Source organism: Chroicocephalus ridibundus, chromosome 1, assembly GCF_963924245.1.
Source record: "Chroicocephalus ridibundus chromosome 1, bChrRid1.1, whole genome shotgun sequence".
NCBI classification, from domain to species: Eukaryota; Metazoa; Chordata; class Aves; order Charadriiformes; family Laridae; genus Chroicocephalus; species Chroicocephalus ridibundus.
This window is the reverse complement of record NC_086284.1, coordinates 26,554,268-26,572,079: the sequence shown is the minus strand read 5'-3', so window position 1 is coordinate 26,572,079 and position 17,812 is coordinate 26,554,268. Positions and strand designations below refer to the sequence as shown.

At 43.2% G+C, this 17,812-nt stretch overlaps 1 protein-coding gene across 1 annotated transcript in view; it reads left to right on the top strand.

Annotated features, from left to right (window-relative positions):
- KATNAL1 (katanin catalytic subunit A1 like 1) overlaps positions 1 to 17,812 on the top strand; it is a 44,695-nt gene that overhangs the window by 12,829 nt on the left and 14,054 nt on the right. The window contains 6 exon segments of the mRNA XM_063332147.1: positions 5,461 to 5,621; positions 7,882 to 8,050; positions 15,701 to 15,825; positions 16,322 to 16,360; positions 16,362 to 16,390; positions 16,393 to 16,424. Coding sequence (XP_063188217.1) covers positions 5,461 to 5,621; positions 7,882 to 8,050; positions 15,701 to 15,825; positions 16,322 to 16,360; positions 16,362 to 16,390; positions 16,393 to 16,424 — 555 coding nt within the window.

The window sequence follows — 17,812 nt, the reverse complement described above, 5'->3', positions numbered from 1 at the left end:
AAAATGGGGGAGAGGAGTTGTCTTACTAGTCTGGCCCGATCTGCAGAACTTCAAAAGGGCAAAAGATGCATCCTCGAGGGTCCATCAAAGCAGCGGTGTGACAACATAAGAATTTCTCTGCCCCTTTGGAAAATTCATTGTCATTGATTGTCTGATAACTAGCTTGGCTTGGGCATATCAAGGGTGACCTGCTCTTGAGACCCTTATTTGTTTTGCATCCAAGGAGTCCCCAGCTTGCTCTTGGGTGGCTGAGTGTAGCTCCATTCTTATCCTCACCCCTAGGCCTCTGGGCTCATTTGAAAAAGAAAAAGTTACTTCTTTGTTGTACTTTGAGGTTTGGCTGACATGTAGGCATACTCATCCATATAAATGCAGGCTGGGACTGGAAACATTCAAAATCAGAAGGAACTCATCTCTTTTTCTACTTAACAATAAAAGGTAGGTTTACTCTCATGACCACTACTGTGAACTTTAGCAGTGTTGACATTTCCCCTGTTTATTCTAAGAGAGTTTCTTGGCTGTTGCAGTCCTTTTACTAGACAGCTGGCTTGTAGGAAAGAGCTGCTTCTGTGACAGTTCAGCAGCTGCAGGATGACAGCAGAGCGTGCCCCCGGGAGACAGTACTGGCTTACGACAAGGCCAGCGGCTGTCGAGCAAAACCCGCTGCATGTTATAACCGTGTGCTCTGTGTTGCACAGTATCTGAGAGCACAGGAGCCTCAGCCGGAGCTGAGGCAGGAGTTCAACGATTCTCCGAGCACATGGAGCAGCCAGCAAAGCACCCTTACTGACCATGGTCACTGGCGCAGGTGATTAGGTGCACTGTCTTCTTGCTTAAAGAATAAAGGACGATTTTTTTTTTTTTTTTAATTATTCTAAACACATTTCAGTCAGTCTCTGCGTATGTCATTTTTGCTTCATGCCTGTTTTATTAACGCTTTGTGGGCTACTTCATGAGTAATTAAGGAATATTCTGCAGGTAACTCATGAACAACTGTGATTACGGGAGCTACACTTTGACTCCATGGGATCAGACTAAGTTACAGGGCATCCGTTTTGGGTATGGTTTAGAGAATTGTTATTTTCACTTTTTTAAAAATGGAGCTTGTTGAGTAACTAACGCTAATTGCCAGCAGTAATTTCAGGTTTGGAAAACACTTTATAGAAACTTGATTGGTTTTGTTCCAGCATGAGATAATTTAAACACCACCCCCCACTCCATCCCCGGCATTATTTGTGTTTACCAAGGTACAAATAGCCATGCTTATTGCTATGGGAAGTTGTGTAGAAGAACAAGCTCTAGCACAGGAAATAAAAGCTGTTGATGCCAAAGGTACAACAGTTGCCAGACTCTGAAATACAGAGGAAGTCCCTGAAATGGTTTTTGGAACTACCAGTATGAGTCCACTCAACTCTTGGTCACTGTGTTATATACCCATATTTTAGGATCCGTTTCCTGCTCAATTACTGTAAATCCTTAGGGCTGGAATGTCAAAGCAAAGCTGTGAGGCCACCCCCTGGCCTGGAAGGCTGTTTGTAAGGCTCTCCGACATCACCCAGTGCTCACGATGCTGCTCTGTGGAGGAGGTGATGTGGCTGGCAGGGGTGGCTGGTGTACCAGAACGTGGCTCTGGGGAGCAGGCAGTTTCACACGGTAGCAGAAGCCAGTTCACATCTTGCCATGCCCAGAGAGGCCAAGCTCTTCCCCACTAGTCTTCCCTCCAGCTGCACCAGCTTCTCTCCCTCCTCTGCACCCCGCCATTCTTTGTCCTGGGATTCTCCTGGTCACAGGGTGGCGAGCCAGAGCAGCTTGCTAACCCAGCAGAAGTGTCCTTTATTTCCTTTTTATCCTCCTAAGCTAATTTTCTGCCATTTTACCAAGCTGGGTTACTGCATTGAGATGCCAGAATTGAATCCAGAAGTGCAGTGGCAGAGTGTGGTTGGGGAGAAAGAGCGAGGAGGAGTGAGATCTTTCTATCTGGTGGTGATGAGCTGTTACCTTGGTCCACGCTATCTTCTGAAACTGCTTAAACATGAATAACCTAAAAGCTTTCTTCAGGTTCACTAGAACCAGAGCCGGAGCCCCCTGAGGGCTCTGGCACCCCAGGAAAGGGTGTCACGGGGGGCAAAGAGACTGGGTGAGTCCAGACCGGTGATTTTCCTGCCTGCAACTTTCTGAGGTTGCTTCAGAGCAGCACCGATCATTCAAAAGCGGTGCTCAGTCACCTCCGTAATTACTGCACAGCCCTTCTTGGCTCACTTCTGGGTTATTTGTTTCTCAGCTGCAAGAAACTCTTTCTGCACCTGTTTCATCTGACTTGGTTTCTTTAAGGCCTCTAGGAATTGATTAGCTGGTTTTCCGTCGTGGTCCTATTGTTTGAGTACATCAAAAGTTTCATGTTGGCTGGTTTGCCAGGTACCGAGCAAGGTTTGTATTTAAGACTTTGGTCAGCTCAGGTCTGGGTAAGAGATGGCCAGCAGTTGTTAGTCTGTTTTCAGCTTCCAAGGCATCAAAGGTTCACTTTCTCTCAATTTTCCGATCATATCCTCCTTGCTGTGCCAAGAGAGTTAAATGACAACACTCCAGCCCTTGGTGCTGGCAAGTTGTTTTCCACCAAATTTTCCACATGTGTTGGAAGGGTGATAGGAGAAATCCTGTGTGTATTCCCAGAGCACTGGAGTAGGAAGCGGCTGTCTCTCGTGGAGCGATGCCCTGGAGGATTTATGCTGTATCATTCCTTTGTACCTCACAGCAGCTGTTTGGCTGGATTTATTTTTGGACCGGAGGGATGCGTGTTACGACAGTTTGGAGGAACCAAGTTAGTAATCAATCACATTTGTAACTCAGCTGGAAGTTCTTGCACTGGGGAAATGTGTCTGCTGGTTGTGTGATGAGAAAGCAAAGAAGAGCAATGCAGGGCAGGAGCAATCCTGCCTGAGCTGGATGTCCTGAGTCTTTGGAAAGAGAGAGCTACCCCATCTGGAATGAGCAAGAAGGCTGCTTTTCTCTGTGAAGCGATCAAGGTCTTCCCATACCTAAGGCTTCTTTTGTACAGATGCACGTAGAGCTCCTGGTGAAGTAAACGCAGTGTTGCAAGAACTGTGCAGGGCCTTGGGGATTTACCATTCACTTTGCCTCTGTTCTTCCTGGTATCTTGCCGATGACAGACACATATATTCTTCTTCTTACACAGGGGTTTAAACCAGAGAAGAGTTTAATTGTGCTGCTGAAATCTCTTAATTTGTCCTTGTAGTGGGAAAATTCCTGGAAAATATTACAGAGTGGAACAATACATTGCTGTGGGATGTACCTGGTAGTGTTTTAGGAAAACTGTAGCTTCCAGAAAGAGGCAACGTGTATTTGTTCCTGAGTGCTGTTGATTTAATCATTCATTCTTTTATAGACCTTACCCACCAAACAGTTAGGTCAGATAGTGCTTTCCGTCTTGAAGTTGCCCCACCAAAAGTGGGGGGCTGCTGCTGCTGTTTTGAATATGTAGAGTGGGGCGGGTGAGGAAAGACGCCATTCTGAGAGGGCAAATAAGAATGTGACAGAAATGGGATTAGCAAGTAAAAATCAGGCTGGGAGAGGCATGCTTCTAAAAGTAAGCTGACAAGACACAGAACCCTGCATGTGTCCAACGTGGTGCCCTTCTAAGCACACAGGGAGACAGGAAGATCTCAGGCTGGTGGCCACATCTTTTCACCAGTAAGCCCCATTAGGAAGAACAGTCACAAGCTGTGATGCTGTTTAATATTAGTTCCCTGATTTGCTGCTGTTGTATTTATAACCTCAGCAGACAGGCTGGATTTGCAGACCTCCATTCTCCTGATCCTCTCGATTATCCCGGAATCTGCTCAGGATATGCACAGCAAAGACAGTCTGGATTTCAGGCAACATCGTTAGACGTCTGTTGATGCTGTCCTCGGTTGCCTCCCTCTGTTTGCCACAAAGTGAAACCTGGTTGCAGCATTCCCCGGCAGTATTTTTCCCAGCTCTTTTTCACGTGGACGCATGACATGAGCACAGCTGGGTGCCTGGTGTCTTTCCTTGGCTTTCTTGTAAGCTGACTTCGGATTCCTGGCTTTTGATCCAGCCTTGCCTTGTGTACTAATTGTAGCCTCACTCAGTTGTGTGCCTGGTGGCAGCCTGCAAATATCCTCGCTGTAGTGTTTCTTCACGAGAGCTTTTAGAGGCTATGCGCCTCTCCAGTGGATGGAAAGGTTCAGGGTGTCTCTGTAGCTCCAGCTGTGAGCCTGAACAGGCAAGATCCACATTGGCCTAAGGTAATCCTCGCTGTAGTGTGCCAACACTGATTTCCAGGCATGCACAGCAACACATGAATTAGTTTTAGCTGTGCACCAACACTTCAGTGAAGAGGTGACATCTGGGCGTTATGACCCTCGAGCAGGTAAAAACCAAAGTAAGCAGGGAGGCTGATCCCACAGGATGGAAAGCATCATTGAGAGATAGGTGGAAGACTGGCAAGAGGCAGTACAAGTCCACTCAGGTGAATCCTGGCACATCTTCAGCTAATGCACTGAAAGCTTCTGCTTCTGAGCAAGAATGTACAATGCAGCTTTTGGCTGCTGGTGTGTACTAAGAACCAGTGACCTTAGCATACAAAACTTGACCTTGTAACTAGCCATATCACTTACAACTTTGCAAATTTCTACACAGATTTTATTTTTCATAGGCTTCGTGGAAGAAAATTGAAGTGAACAAATATTGAGTAAATAATCTTGAAATTATTGCAGTTGTTCTAATTCCCTGACTAGTAGCAATAGAAGCTTCGAGTATAAAATTCAGCTGCATAGTTCTGCAACCTGATTTCTTCCCGAGACACGATTTCCTCTTATTTTTATTTCACTTACTTTACTTATCATTTAAACTTATGCTATAGGGTGTTTAAGTTCCCATTTTCTGTTCTAATCTTTGCAATCCACCAAAGAATTGGCTTGTGATTTGACTGTATGGTGATGTTGTGCCCCTCACAATGTTAATTTTGTAATATTATATTTTAACGATTTAGCCAGTTTTATAACTAGGACCTTGGATACTGTCATCAGAGAAGTTCTTTTATGCCAAAATAGGAGCAAATATGTTAAAGATCTGCCAACAGCACCCTTACTAGTATAAAAGTATGTGTATGTGTGCACGCATGTCAACATGCACACAGAAATCTAAGCATCGGCACATGTTACGGAAGAGTGATCCCTGCGTTAGGCAATCACGTCTGGTCGTGACATTGACAAGCAGGAAGATGAACTCAACAGAGATTCAGATGTGTATGCTGTTGTTAAAGATCTGCTGTCAGCCTGATAGGTCTGGGGTTTGTGAATGGAAAGGCTTGGGAGTCTCTGCGTTCGAGGGTAGCGTATCTTTTGAGGTACTTTCTATGGTTTTAAAAAAAAATAAAATTTAATTGTAACTTTATAAATAATGTATGTATTTCTTAAGGTCCGACAAGAATTAGTTGAAGAATATGAACAAGTTAAGAGCATTGTCAACACTTTAGAGAGTTTTAAAATGGACAGACCTGCAGATATCCCTGTATCCTGTCAAGATGAGCCTTTTAGAGATCCTACTGTTTGGCCCCCTCCTGTTCCAGCTGAACACAGGTAATGAGAGGCTCAAGCAGAACGGGTGCAATAAAGTTGCAAAAAACATGATTTTATGTTTTTTGAATTTATCTTTTTTGAATTGCACTTGTAACGTGAAAATCGCATTTAATTTACCTCTTAGTCATTTGTAACAAAGAATAAATACAATTATTGGGGAAAACAAGTAATTAAACTACAGTCAAATTTATTGCTGAAGTTCTAAAGAAAGTCACTCCTTTATTCTGGTAGGAGTGAGTAGCAAAGTGCCTGGAACTAGAGCCCGGAGAGGTAAGTGGGCTGTTGGTGACAGTTGCCTTTCACGTGTGCAGGGAGAAAACTTTTCCATTTAAGTTTATTTAAGCAGTTGAAATCATTGATGGCTGAGGAGTCAGTAAGGAGCTGGAACTGAAGGATCTTGAAGGACATGGTGGTTAGAAATCTCTCCCTAGCTACACATCATATGACGCGTGTTTAATCCATTGGTTAGTTTTATTGCTAAACGTGTTCTGTTATATGTGGTGTTTCTCTTCTGTAACCACCTTTAAGGTAACTTCAGTTACCTCAGCTTGTGCATTTTCTGAAATCCCTATTTTCATGCTAATAGAGCTTGACACAGGTTGTTGGAAACAACAAATCCAATTTAAAAAACAAGAATAACATTTGTGCCAACATTTTTCTAACACTGTAATAGCAAAGAATTTTAATGTGTGTATACTCCCATAAGGAAAGGAACAACGTAAAATGAGAGATCTTGGTTAACAGAAAGAAATGCCATTTATTTGTAGATTCATGTGCTTTATGATAAACAAATGAATCTTCACTTTTCAAAAAACCCTAAGAATATAAGTGTAAAATAATATTAATGCAGATTACTTTTGTGAGTGGTAAAAATGATTATGTGAATTTTTGTGGTAATGTTACGTGAAGTGCAAGATGTATTTATTCTTGTATCTTTCTTAGAAGTAAAAGCCCAATAGTTCATCCACTTTTTTAAGCTGAAATTAGCCACTCTTCTATGCTGTTAAGTTTGAAAATGTATACAAAGCAAAATGTAGCAGTTGTATCCAGCGCTGCATTTAAGTATGTACTCTTTTTAAGTCATATTTCAGGAAACTGTTTTTGGAGCTAGCAAATTTTGAGATACTCAAAACAAAAATCAGGAGAAGATTCAATGGGGGACACTAATTAAAGTTGGGTGACGTTCCTGGCCCTTTATTTAACTTCTGTATTTCAAGTTGAATCCCTAGAGCAAAATGACTGTGCTGCCTCATCTTAAAACCAAATTCTTTCTCCTCGTGCCACTGCTGCATTCTCTTTGACATTGTGGGTGACGCACACAAGGATAGGAGCTTGCAGTTCGGCTCTGTTTGCTTTTGCTTTCTAGGCAATTTTTATGTTTTGACATTTTCACACAGGGGAATGAAGACAGAGGTAGGAAGATTGTTTTAAAATTCTCCCTCCTTTGTTTTGGGGCCTGTCAAAGCTATTAGCCAGCTTATTTTTATTTTTATTTTTATTTTTATTTTTATTTTTATTTTTATTTTTATTTTTATTTTTATTTTTATTTTTTTATTTTTACCAGGAATGTCATCTGGTTGTGTAGAACTTGTGCATATGAAGGTAGCCTAATATAGTCTCCTGGTTTGGAGTCAGAGGAAACTACAGTTAGATGGCTTTTACTAAATTGCGTCTTCTTCTGTTACAGGCACGTTGGTTTGTTGTAAGACTGGTTAGGAGTACTCATCTAATAGTACTGTTAATTTTCTTTTTTTTTTTGCACTGTTAAGACTTTTTTTTCCTTTTGCATTTTTTCCTTACTTTGAGTGTCAGACAGAACCAGAAATATGTTGCTAGATTTGCAGATATAGGGGGCTAAGACTTAGAATCATAGAATCGTTGTGGTTGGAAGAGACCCTTAAGATCATCAGGTCCAACTGTTAACCTGGCACTGCCAAGTTACCACTAAACCATGTCCCTCAGCACTATATCTACACATCTTTTAAATAATATCTCCAGGGGTGGTGACTCAACCACTTCCCTGGCAAGCCTGTTCCAATGTTTGATAACGCTTTCAGTGAAGAAATTTTTCCTAATATCCAATCTAAACGTCCCCTGGTGCAACTTGAGGCCATTTCCTCTTGTCCCCTTGACTTAGGGGCTTGTCACCTTTAGTAATAATGCACTAAGGGAATTAATGGCATATTAGAATCCTTCCTTCTTAATGTTGCTCTTTTTTCACTGTTCTTAGCACGTTCTTGTTGTGCTTGCTCATTGTTAGGGCTCCACCTCAGATAAAACGTCCCAACCGAGAAGTAAAACCTTTGAGGAAGGAATCACCAGGGCTGCAGCCCCGCGGGCTGGCGGGCAGAGCACACGCGGTATCCAAGGGCGAGAAGTCAGCCGGCAGCCGCGAAAGGGAATCTAGAGCTAGAGGAAGAGATGACAAGGTAAGAAGTGGGAAAAAACGTGGCGGGGGGAGTTCCGATGCAGCAGGTGGCAAAGGGTAGCATTCTTAGCTTTTCCTGTCTAATACAGATAAAAATAAAAAGCCACAATTATCCCGCGCAAGAAAACTTGGTGCTTTCCTCTCGCCTCATGGACAAAGCATGTACCATGGGGATATTTAGTAATAATGACACCAAATTAAGGAAAGTTCTGTCATGTTTGCCCTGTCTTGATTTGAGAAGATTTTTTGATAGGGAGGAAGCACGGTGGCCTGTTGCTGGGGGTTTCTTATCATCTCAGTGAGACCATGGGCTTGACTCTAATCAGGCGTAAAGTCCCTTCTCCTCCTTCTCCCCCACCCTATCTTTTTTTTTTCCTTAAAAAAAAAAAAAAGGAATCCAAATCTTTCGTAAAGATTTCCATGTAAAAATTGCAAAAGTGAGGCCAGTGCCCTCCTTTACACATTATGAATGGAATTCCACAGTACCATTGCCTCTGCCATACCAGAGTAAAATGTAGGTGTGCCTAGAAGTCCAGGACAGTTCTGTAAATACATTGATGCTAGGTACATCTGTGCCAAATTATTTGAAGTTATATATAATGAAAAAGATGTGAGGGAGATGTAGTAAAAGCAAACTCTTAGCAGCTTTCGTTTTCTTGAGTTTATGAAAAGGGTTTATATTTATTATAGTGTTTAGGAAAATGCTTCTTGGAAAGGCTTTATTTGAAAAATAAAAACAATGAAATGAAAGAAAAGGACAAACAGTGCTTCACTATCAGGTAGTGATGTCAAAAGCGGGACTGGTTTGTGGCTGAAAAAAACGTCTGTGCAAATTGTTGTTTCTGAGACACTTGCATTTTTAACTGTGGAGTCAGTGGCAAGGAATCTGTGGTATCAATGATATAAATAGAGAGTGTACTGAAAGGGCTTTACTTTCCTGACAGACAGAGATATGAGAAGCCCCTTCCTATGGGGGCACACAGTATTGTACAGATCTTGATAGATGAGTAAGAAAATATTTATGCCAGTTTTCTTCCAAATGAATTTGGTTAGTCCCTTCGTGGCCTTTCTATTACAGGCTGCTTCTTCACAGCACAGCAAGGACTCAAAGATACGCTTTTTCCATCATGAATTGCTTTGCTGAAACACAGGAAAAGTATTAAGTAATCACAGCCCTTATTACCATCAGTAGGTAGGGCCAGGCACGTTTTCAGGAGTGCCACTGAGTATCTGCACAGATCAAATTTAATCATTTTAGAAATCTCTCTAGCTTGGATCAGTACGATCTAAAATAAAAAGTGTGCATCCTGCAAGCTATAAAAAGCTTGTGAAGATCTGTGAAATTATTTACAGTTCCGCCAGCTATACGGGGAATTGGCGTCGTGGTGTGTGACAGGTTCACCAGATGTGCTTGTGTAAGGCAGCCTTCAAAGTCTTAGCTCTAATGAGGGTGAACTCTGCTCTCAAAGATTTCTGGTGATGAGCATTACAGGGCTTTACTATAAAGAGCTCACAACGACATGGCTTGTACGATACTGGTCTCTGGGAATAATGCGATTAGCAATGCTACTGCTGTCAGGCAGAGGAAAAGTCATGAAGGTGTTCCATTTAATATGGTGCATTTTAAACACTATTCTTACTGGAATAAATTGGTCACTAGGTGGCAGAAGGAAAATATATCTACTCTTCAAAAATACCAACACGCGTGCTCTTGTTTTTGCCTTTGTGTAGTTCCTTGGTGGTTATTTTACTTTCTTTGTCTGGAGTATATATGCAAAAATCACACCAGGTTACAATTTCTCATGTGTCGTCTGCCGATTTTGGTATGGGATCTATGATTTTCTTTTGAAGAAAATTTTGCATGAAAGAGGAAGTAGCCAGGTGTGGGAAGTGAGAGATGTTAATGCAACTTTCCATATTTTACACGCAGGCATGAAAATGGGTTTAACTTCCCTTTCAATTTTTTCCTTTCTTAGTTTGTAAGTGTTTATGTTCTTCAGTTTCTGAACTAAAGCTACAAGGAGCTTACCTCCGTAGCCTAGTACGTTGAATCAAACAGGTTCCATAACTCTTCATGTTTAGTTAAAAATAACAGAGCAAAACCGAAGGTTCAAACTAGGTAACCAGGTATCTCTTTCCTCATAGTAAATGTTTCAGCTCTGTAGTTCTTGGGTTTGGGTGACTGGCCATGACTACTTAGAACACGTAATGGATTTTTAGGCCATATCCATTTCCTAATATATTGGCTGCAGTGTAGTAGGTCGTGCACTGTCCTGGCTATAATATCACAGTGCAATATGCATATTTATTTGTAATATTTTTCAAGATAAATATAGCTACAGTATGTATGTTTTACAAACATTTTGTCTCACTTTACACCATTTCTTCTCTCCAGACCACATAATCCTTTCATTGTGACTGTAACCTTCTTGGGATAAGTTTTAACTGACTGTGCCTGTAAAATGACCTTTTGTAGTGCTATATAAGATAATTTTGAACTGCAACCCACCGGATGGTGTTTATCCACTAAACCCTTATATTTACGTGTTCCTGTTTCTAAATTACTGCTTTCAAGTGCTTCTTCCTTCTTAGTTCCACTGGAAATTATTAGGCTTGTTCTCAAGGTACCTTCTGCTGGATCATTGCCAAGAATTTTAGCTTCTCTTCCATAGTTCAGCTTGTAGAGGCAGCATGAATGCTACCTGTATGTCTTTCAGAAATTGCATAATACCATATCTAAGCACCAGAACGCTTTTTTAGGAGTACTCTTTACATTATTTTAGATTGTCAGTGGACGAGGATGGTATATATCATGAATGATACGAAATGGCCAAGGGCTGCGCTGCTGTATTAGGGAAACAAATATTGATAAAGGTGTGACTTAAATTTTTTAATTTTTTTTGCTTGATTATTCTGATGTGCGTCATCAGAAGCAAAGACAAAGTAGATTACAGGAATATGGATGTGAGATGAGGTATTTAGGTGGAGGCGTAGACCTCCACACATCGGGAATGGAAGGCTGCATAATCTCCATCCCAGAATGCTGAAGGAACCAGTAAATGATATTGCAAGGTTGGGAGCAGAGATTTCCAGTAAAATTTATTTGTTTTGCTGTTGTCTCATGTCAATGGTGAGCTGTGTTGATGTGTCTGTATTTACAAGGGGGAAAGAAAAGTGATCCAGGCAACTGGAGTTGCTAATTTTACCTAAACAGTGTAGAAAGTTTTAAACCAAATTTAGAATGGATGAAAAGTGAAAGATTTGGGACTAACTGGGAAGAGGAATAAAGGAAAATATGTTTTTTTAAGCAAAGGTGTTGCCTTTGCCAGCACCTTCTTTAGAGATCTAGTTAAACTCTTAGAGAAAGAAATTAACCTACCTGGATACCACATGGGAAGTAATTAGTTAATCATCTAGTAAGGTGGGGAGGAATCAGGCAGCAAAGGGAATGTAAACAAGTGGTACTGAAAGAAAAAGTATCAGTCAACTGGCAAATCATTTATGGATTTCCTCAAGAGTAGAGATTGACTTTAGTTTTCTATCTAAATTAATGGCCCTGGCACAAAGGAAAAAGAGGCATTTGCTAATTAAATGTGCTGCTGACATCAAGTTGGGAAGCACCATCACCAGAAGAGGTGAATGAGAATGTTGTACAGGAGGAACTGGATGACCCTGCGCTGGAGTCATGGAAATGGGATAATGTTGAGCGGTGCAGAGCAGCAGGCTGTGTACTTGGAGACTACAACAAGAATTTCTGCTAGAAGCTGGGAGCTCAGCAGTGGAGGAGAAGAAAGATTTGGATGTATCAGCAGAAATTGAATCGGGCTGAACTTTCATTTGTCACATCACCTTTTCCTGGTGGTGATGGGAAGGGCTGGCTGTTGGAGTGAGGTGCAGCCAGGTGCCACCTTTGGTTTGGCAGCAAGGGGTGGACAGTGCCTCTAGAAGTTCTTGTTTGGTGTTTACGCATAGTGGGAAGAGCCTGCAGGAAAGCAAGATGACTTCAGGACCCAGCTCTGGTCATTGTAGCCACCAGAGTTATCCTACATGATTGATCTGTTTGAGGTTGACTGTAAGGTGGAAGTATGATACAGCCGTGGAAATGAATGTAAACAAACTGCTAGGCCCAGTTTGTGGAGGTGTGACCAGCAGAGAGAAGAGAAACCCATGCCATTATATGCCACTATAGAGGCCCTGTTGAGACAGCAGCTGGAGTATTTTGTGTGCATTTGTACAACCATGCTCAAGAAAGTTGTGTTTATATTAGAAGGCAGAAAAAAAAAGGGGGGGGGGGGGCAAGTCACCAAAGTGAACAGGTAATGTGTTCGGCTTGTGTTCCAAAAGGACAATTACTTGGTTTGGTAAATGGAGGCAGAGCATACACATGCTGCCAGTACATCAGGGTGGTGGACACATCCATGAGACAACTGCTGAAACTAGTGCACAGACTTAGCAGAAGAGTAGAAATACATTCACTTTGGAAATAAGGTTTTTGTTCCAGGGGGTTAATGCAGGTCTGACAGCTTTACCTGATGGAAAGCCCAAAAAATTTCTAAATGTGTTTAAGTCAGAACTTGGTTGGCTGGGGAGAAGGTTACATGATGGGACTGCCAAGGCGACTTGGTGGGAGCAGTCTCTTGCAGTCCCGTATCTTGGCGTATGTTCTTAGAGACAAGCTATTGCAGCACCTTTATTTGAAGCTGTTTTGGGAAAGTAATTCCATAAGAAGAAATGAGGATATGACTGGAAAAATTATGCTTACTCCTGCTGCCTGGATTCAGGTGACAATTTTAACATTATTTTTCCTAGTCTCCACTCACCTGCTGACTAAGGATTGTATGTTGGACCAATTTAGGACCAACTTTAATAATCTTATTACATGTGAAAACTGTAAATACTTTACATCTTGGTTTAATTCCAGAACTGGGAAAAAAAAAAAAAAAACAAAATGGAAAATTAACCATCACTAAAATGATAGCCAAGGTGATGCTGAAAGCAGAAAGAATCACGGAATAGTTTGGGTTGGAAGGGACCTTAAAGCTCATCCAGTTCCAACCCCCTGCCATGGGCAGGGACACCTCCCACTAGACCAGGCTGCTCAAAGCCCCATCCAGCCTGGCCTTGAACACTTCCAGGGATGGGGCATCCACAGCTTCTCTGGGAAACCTGTTCCAGTGTCTCACCACCCTGACAGTAAAGAATTTATTCCTAATATCTAACATAAATCTATTCTCTTTCAGTTTAAAACCGTTACCCCACGTCCTATTGCTACACTCCCTGATAAACAGCCCCTCCCCACCTTTCCTGTAGGCCCCCTTTAGGTACTGGAAGGGGCTATAAGGTCTCCCCCGAGCCTTCTCTTCTCCAGGCTGAACAGCCCCAACTCTCTCAGCCTGTCCTCACAGCAGAGGTGCTCCAGCCCTCTCATCATCTCCGTGGCCCTCCTCTGGACCTGCTCCGACAGGTCCATGTCCTTCTTCTGCTGGGGGCTCCAGAGCTGGACATAGCACTCCCACACCTCCCAGCTGGCCGCCCTCCCCTCTCTGTTGGCGAGCTATGCCGCAGGAAAAACAACTGTCCCGGGAAAAGTAGGTACCGCAGGACCCGGAGCTGGGTCGGGGCTCGGTCCCAACCGGCGGCCGCGGGGACACGCCGCCCCCCGGCGGAGGAGCCGGAGCTGCCGCCCGGCCCGGCCCCGCCGTGCTGCCGCCCCGTGGCTGCGCCTTTATTTCCCCCTCGCTTTCTTTTTTTTTTTTTTCTTTTTTTTTTTTTTTTTTTTCTTTTTCCTCCCGCTTCCTTGAGCTGCGTCACGGCCGGGCCGGGCTCGGGTCCGGGGTTTGGGCGGCAGCCGCAGCCTCCCGCGCCGTGCCCTGAGCCTCCCGCACGTCCCCTGCCTCTGAACGCCGGCCTGGACTCTGTGTCACTCTGAAAAAACCGCCAAACATCCAGTTTGAGATGTGCAGAAAAATTCTTCCACTAGGAAAACAAGCCCATTGCAGAGGGGTAGAAATGTGTAAGACAGACAGCAAATACCTTTCATTTCATTGTCATTTTTCCCCCCTTCTTTCTTTTTTAACAGTTATGTTTCAATTCCACTTTCTCTCTCCTGAAACCTTCCAGGGCTTTTTTCTCTGTTTCCTTTTTATGCCAGGCCATTACATTTTTGACACCATCATTTTGTCTAAGCACAACTTTCACCTTCATTTCCATTGCAAAAAAACCCCCAACAAACTGATCTGGGAGTACTAAACAACAGAGTTCACTTGGAAGCAAGAAATAAAAATAGTGGGAAGATAAACTGCTCCCTCACAGGCCTCGTGGGCAAATGGCAACTGGGAGGGGTGTAATCGCTACCTTTTTCTTTTTCCACTGTGAAGTTATTTGTGTGTCTCCAGCTGCGTCTCAGCCCGCCTTTGCCTGGGCTGCTTTTGTCCAGCCAGCTGGGATTCTTTAACTCGCTGCTGATAGTGTTTAGAAGCTGAGTTAAGTGTCCTAAAGTAGCTCCCGACTCAGCTTCCTTCGTTAAAACAGCGCAGCTGCTTTTCAGGCACGGCCGAATGCTGCCATGGAGCTGGGAGGGGAAGAGGTTTCTTTCTGAAGCGGGAGAGGAGGAGGAGCATGAGCCCTCATCCTTCAAAGGGAAAAATGTTACTTAACCCCCCCAATAAGCTTAACGGCACCATGGAAGTATGAACCAGAAACTCTGGGTCGTTTAGGGCGGAGGTGGTGTGTGCCTTGGTCACTGAATGAGCACTGGCATGCTGCAGAAATTATTGTAGTTCAAGGAAGCCTTGGGAGCTTCTTTAGGGCTTTTGGTGCAGCCCTTAAATAAATACGGCCTTCTAAAAGCATTTTAACCATTTATGGAGCTCGCCTGTGAAGGAGCGGAGGGAAATAGATCATTTGCAGTTGAGGAAAGGAGAAATTGCTGGGCAGGAAGGCTCTAATTAATCAAGGCGAGAGAATCTTCTTGGTTTGCCTCATAGAATCATAGAATCATAGGGTTGGAAGGGACCTCTGGAGATCATCTAGTCCAACCCCCCTGCCAGAGCAGGGTCACCTTTGCCTCCATCAAAGACAGTGAGTGTAACAGCTTTTGTGTTCCTTTTCAGTGATGCTGGGGTGCCAGTTGTTTAGCTCTGGCAGGTAGTGTGGCAGGTGTAGCATCTCCAAAATATGCTTTGGATGCTCTGGTCTTCAGCCAGGAGTGAACGTGGCATTAAGTCGTGAGGCAGCCTGCTTTGTGAGCCTGTTTCTGCATTCATGCCTTCGGCTGGCCAGGAGGTGTGTCAGTGGTCTAAAGAGTGGTTTAGCACTGGTAAGAGAGTCTGGTTTGCTTCTTCAAAACCAGTGAACCAACCGTGCTGTGTAATGAGCTGTGATAGGGTTTTGTCACTGCGAGCTGCACCTCTGAAGGAAGCATGGTGCTGGTGTGGTGGAAGCAGCCACGGGTGTCTGGGGACTCCGTGGAGTGCAGGGTGTGAACGCGTTGGTTTTGCTGGCCATTGTGGTGCCGAGATAGCTGTGTTAAAGCCTGATACCTTCTCGTGACTTCTACAGAGGTAAACCAAACAATATTGTTATATATTGCGAGTAAAGGATATATTGAAAGAGTAATGTCCTTATGAGCCTGTATGACTTTCACTTCTAGGGAAAGAAAATACCCCAGGAAGTTGGCGAGGGGGAAATTCCAAAATTTGATGGAGCAGGTTACGACAAAGACTTGGTCGAAGCTCTTGAAAGGGACATTGTATCAAGGAATCCAAGCATTCATTGGTATGAGGATTTTCTCAGTTTGACTGTTTTTGCTTGCGTGGAGAAGGAGAGAAATTATCCTTCTAACTCTTAAAACAGGGAGCCGTCATAATTTTCTACAGATAAGCAAAACAAGGTTTTTAACAGTTTATTAATCTGATTATAGTTAAGCTTTTGTTGCTCACTGGTATTACGTGCAGTACATCCATTACAGGTACTGCTGAAATCAAAGTACACTCCAGAGAACTTTAAAGATACCGCTTTGGTGTTCACATTGTCCAAAACAATTTTTAATTAAACAGCTCTGTGTAGCTTCAGTTGAAAATAATTTTTTCCCTACCTTCCAAAAGTGGATTCAGTTTTAGGTCACAGGATTATAGAAGTGGTCTCATGAGGCATATACTGGCATGCTAAAAGTGATGGTACTAAGTGAAAAGCTTTTTTATCTTTTCTTGTATAAAAATAGAAGACATATTGTTGTACGGGAATCTTAAACAAGTTTCTTCATCTTGCACAGGGATGACATAGCGGATTTGGAAGAAGCCAAGAAATTATTAGAGAGCTGTCGTTCTTCCAATGTGGATGCCTGATTTTTCAAAGGGATCAGAAGACCTTGGAAGGTGGGAATTTATTTGGTGTTTCAGTAAACAGCAAACTGTAGTTATAGGTGTCCGCTGCTGTAATGTGTGTGGATGCTTGTAGCAGAAGGCTAAAAAGGCAAATGGGAAAGATCAGGAATTTGTTCAGGAAATCCTCTCGTAATGATTCACGTAAAATGCATTTAAAGAAACAGCTGGACATATAAGTGCGCTTTACAGTAAATAATAATTCTTTTGTATTTACTCAGTCAGAGCTTGTTGACATTATAATACTTTCTATATGTCAGCCTGTACATGTGGGCAAGCACATAGGGTATATTGACAGAAGCAGAAATGCTTAACAGACAGCTCTGCTTAGGATTATGGTGGCCTCTCTTCAACACTTCACAGAGGAAGGCACTTCTTGGACTTTTATTCTGTATATGCCAAGTGTCTTTCACTCAGACTGCAAATGGCAGGCTGGATGGTGCAGGAGAGAGGGGTCTAATCTGCGTGTTGATTCAGCTTTGTGATGATTTAGCTAGTTACGCTCGCAGCTGGGCATAGTTACTGCTGGAGTGGGAGAAATTCAAAGTGGGAGAATGAGCTGCAAGTGGGGGAACAGGAAGGATACAGGACTGAGCTGGCCTGGCTGATGGACCAGAGGCGAGCCCAATCTGGGTCTTTGCTTAGAGCTAAAAAGGAAAGGGAGGGAGAGGTTGCTGAGTGTATCTGCTGAGCATCTCTGACAATTATCTTGCTTTTGTTGTGGGATGGATGGCACTTGTTTTGGGAATACTAGTCACAACACAAGTGCTTTCTGCTTACTGAGAAGTATTACTGGGGAAAAGAGACTGATGCGAATGTCTGTTATCTGAGTCTGCAAGGCAATGCATGTGTAGGAATGCTGTGTATGTGATTAGTTTCTGTGGTTTATCACGCTGATTTAGCAGCATACGTCAGATGTTGCGTTACTAACACTTGCCCTGTCTTTTCCTGCTTGGTCCTTGTACTTCTTTGGCTTCTATTTAGGTCTGACCCTCAGAGCTGTCCTCCTCCAGCATGTGCCAGTCCTAGATCCCTGTTATTCTGCTTATTTGTGAAACAAAGCACCAAGGGAACTGATGGGTGGAAGGCTTGTCATTCTTGGGGCTTGTGTGTACAGACAGCGAGGAGGGAAGTCGGAAGAGTGGGAGCTAATGGCAGGAGCTGCTTGAGGGATGTTCATGGAAGTTTTAGTGAGTTGCAGGGGGGCAGCCCAAACCTAGTCAGCCCAAACCTAGCCCCAGGCTGTGTGGCCTTTGGGGTTGTAGTCAGTACCAGTGAGCCTCAGGTTAACCTCAAGGTTAACCTTAAGGTTAACCGAGCTATCAGCGTGGACAGAGCCTAGGTACCATGCGTTACAAGCACAGGGTGAGATTTTAGTGTAT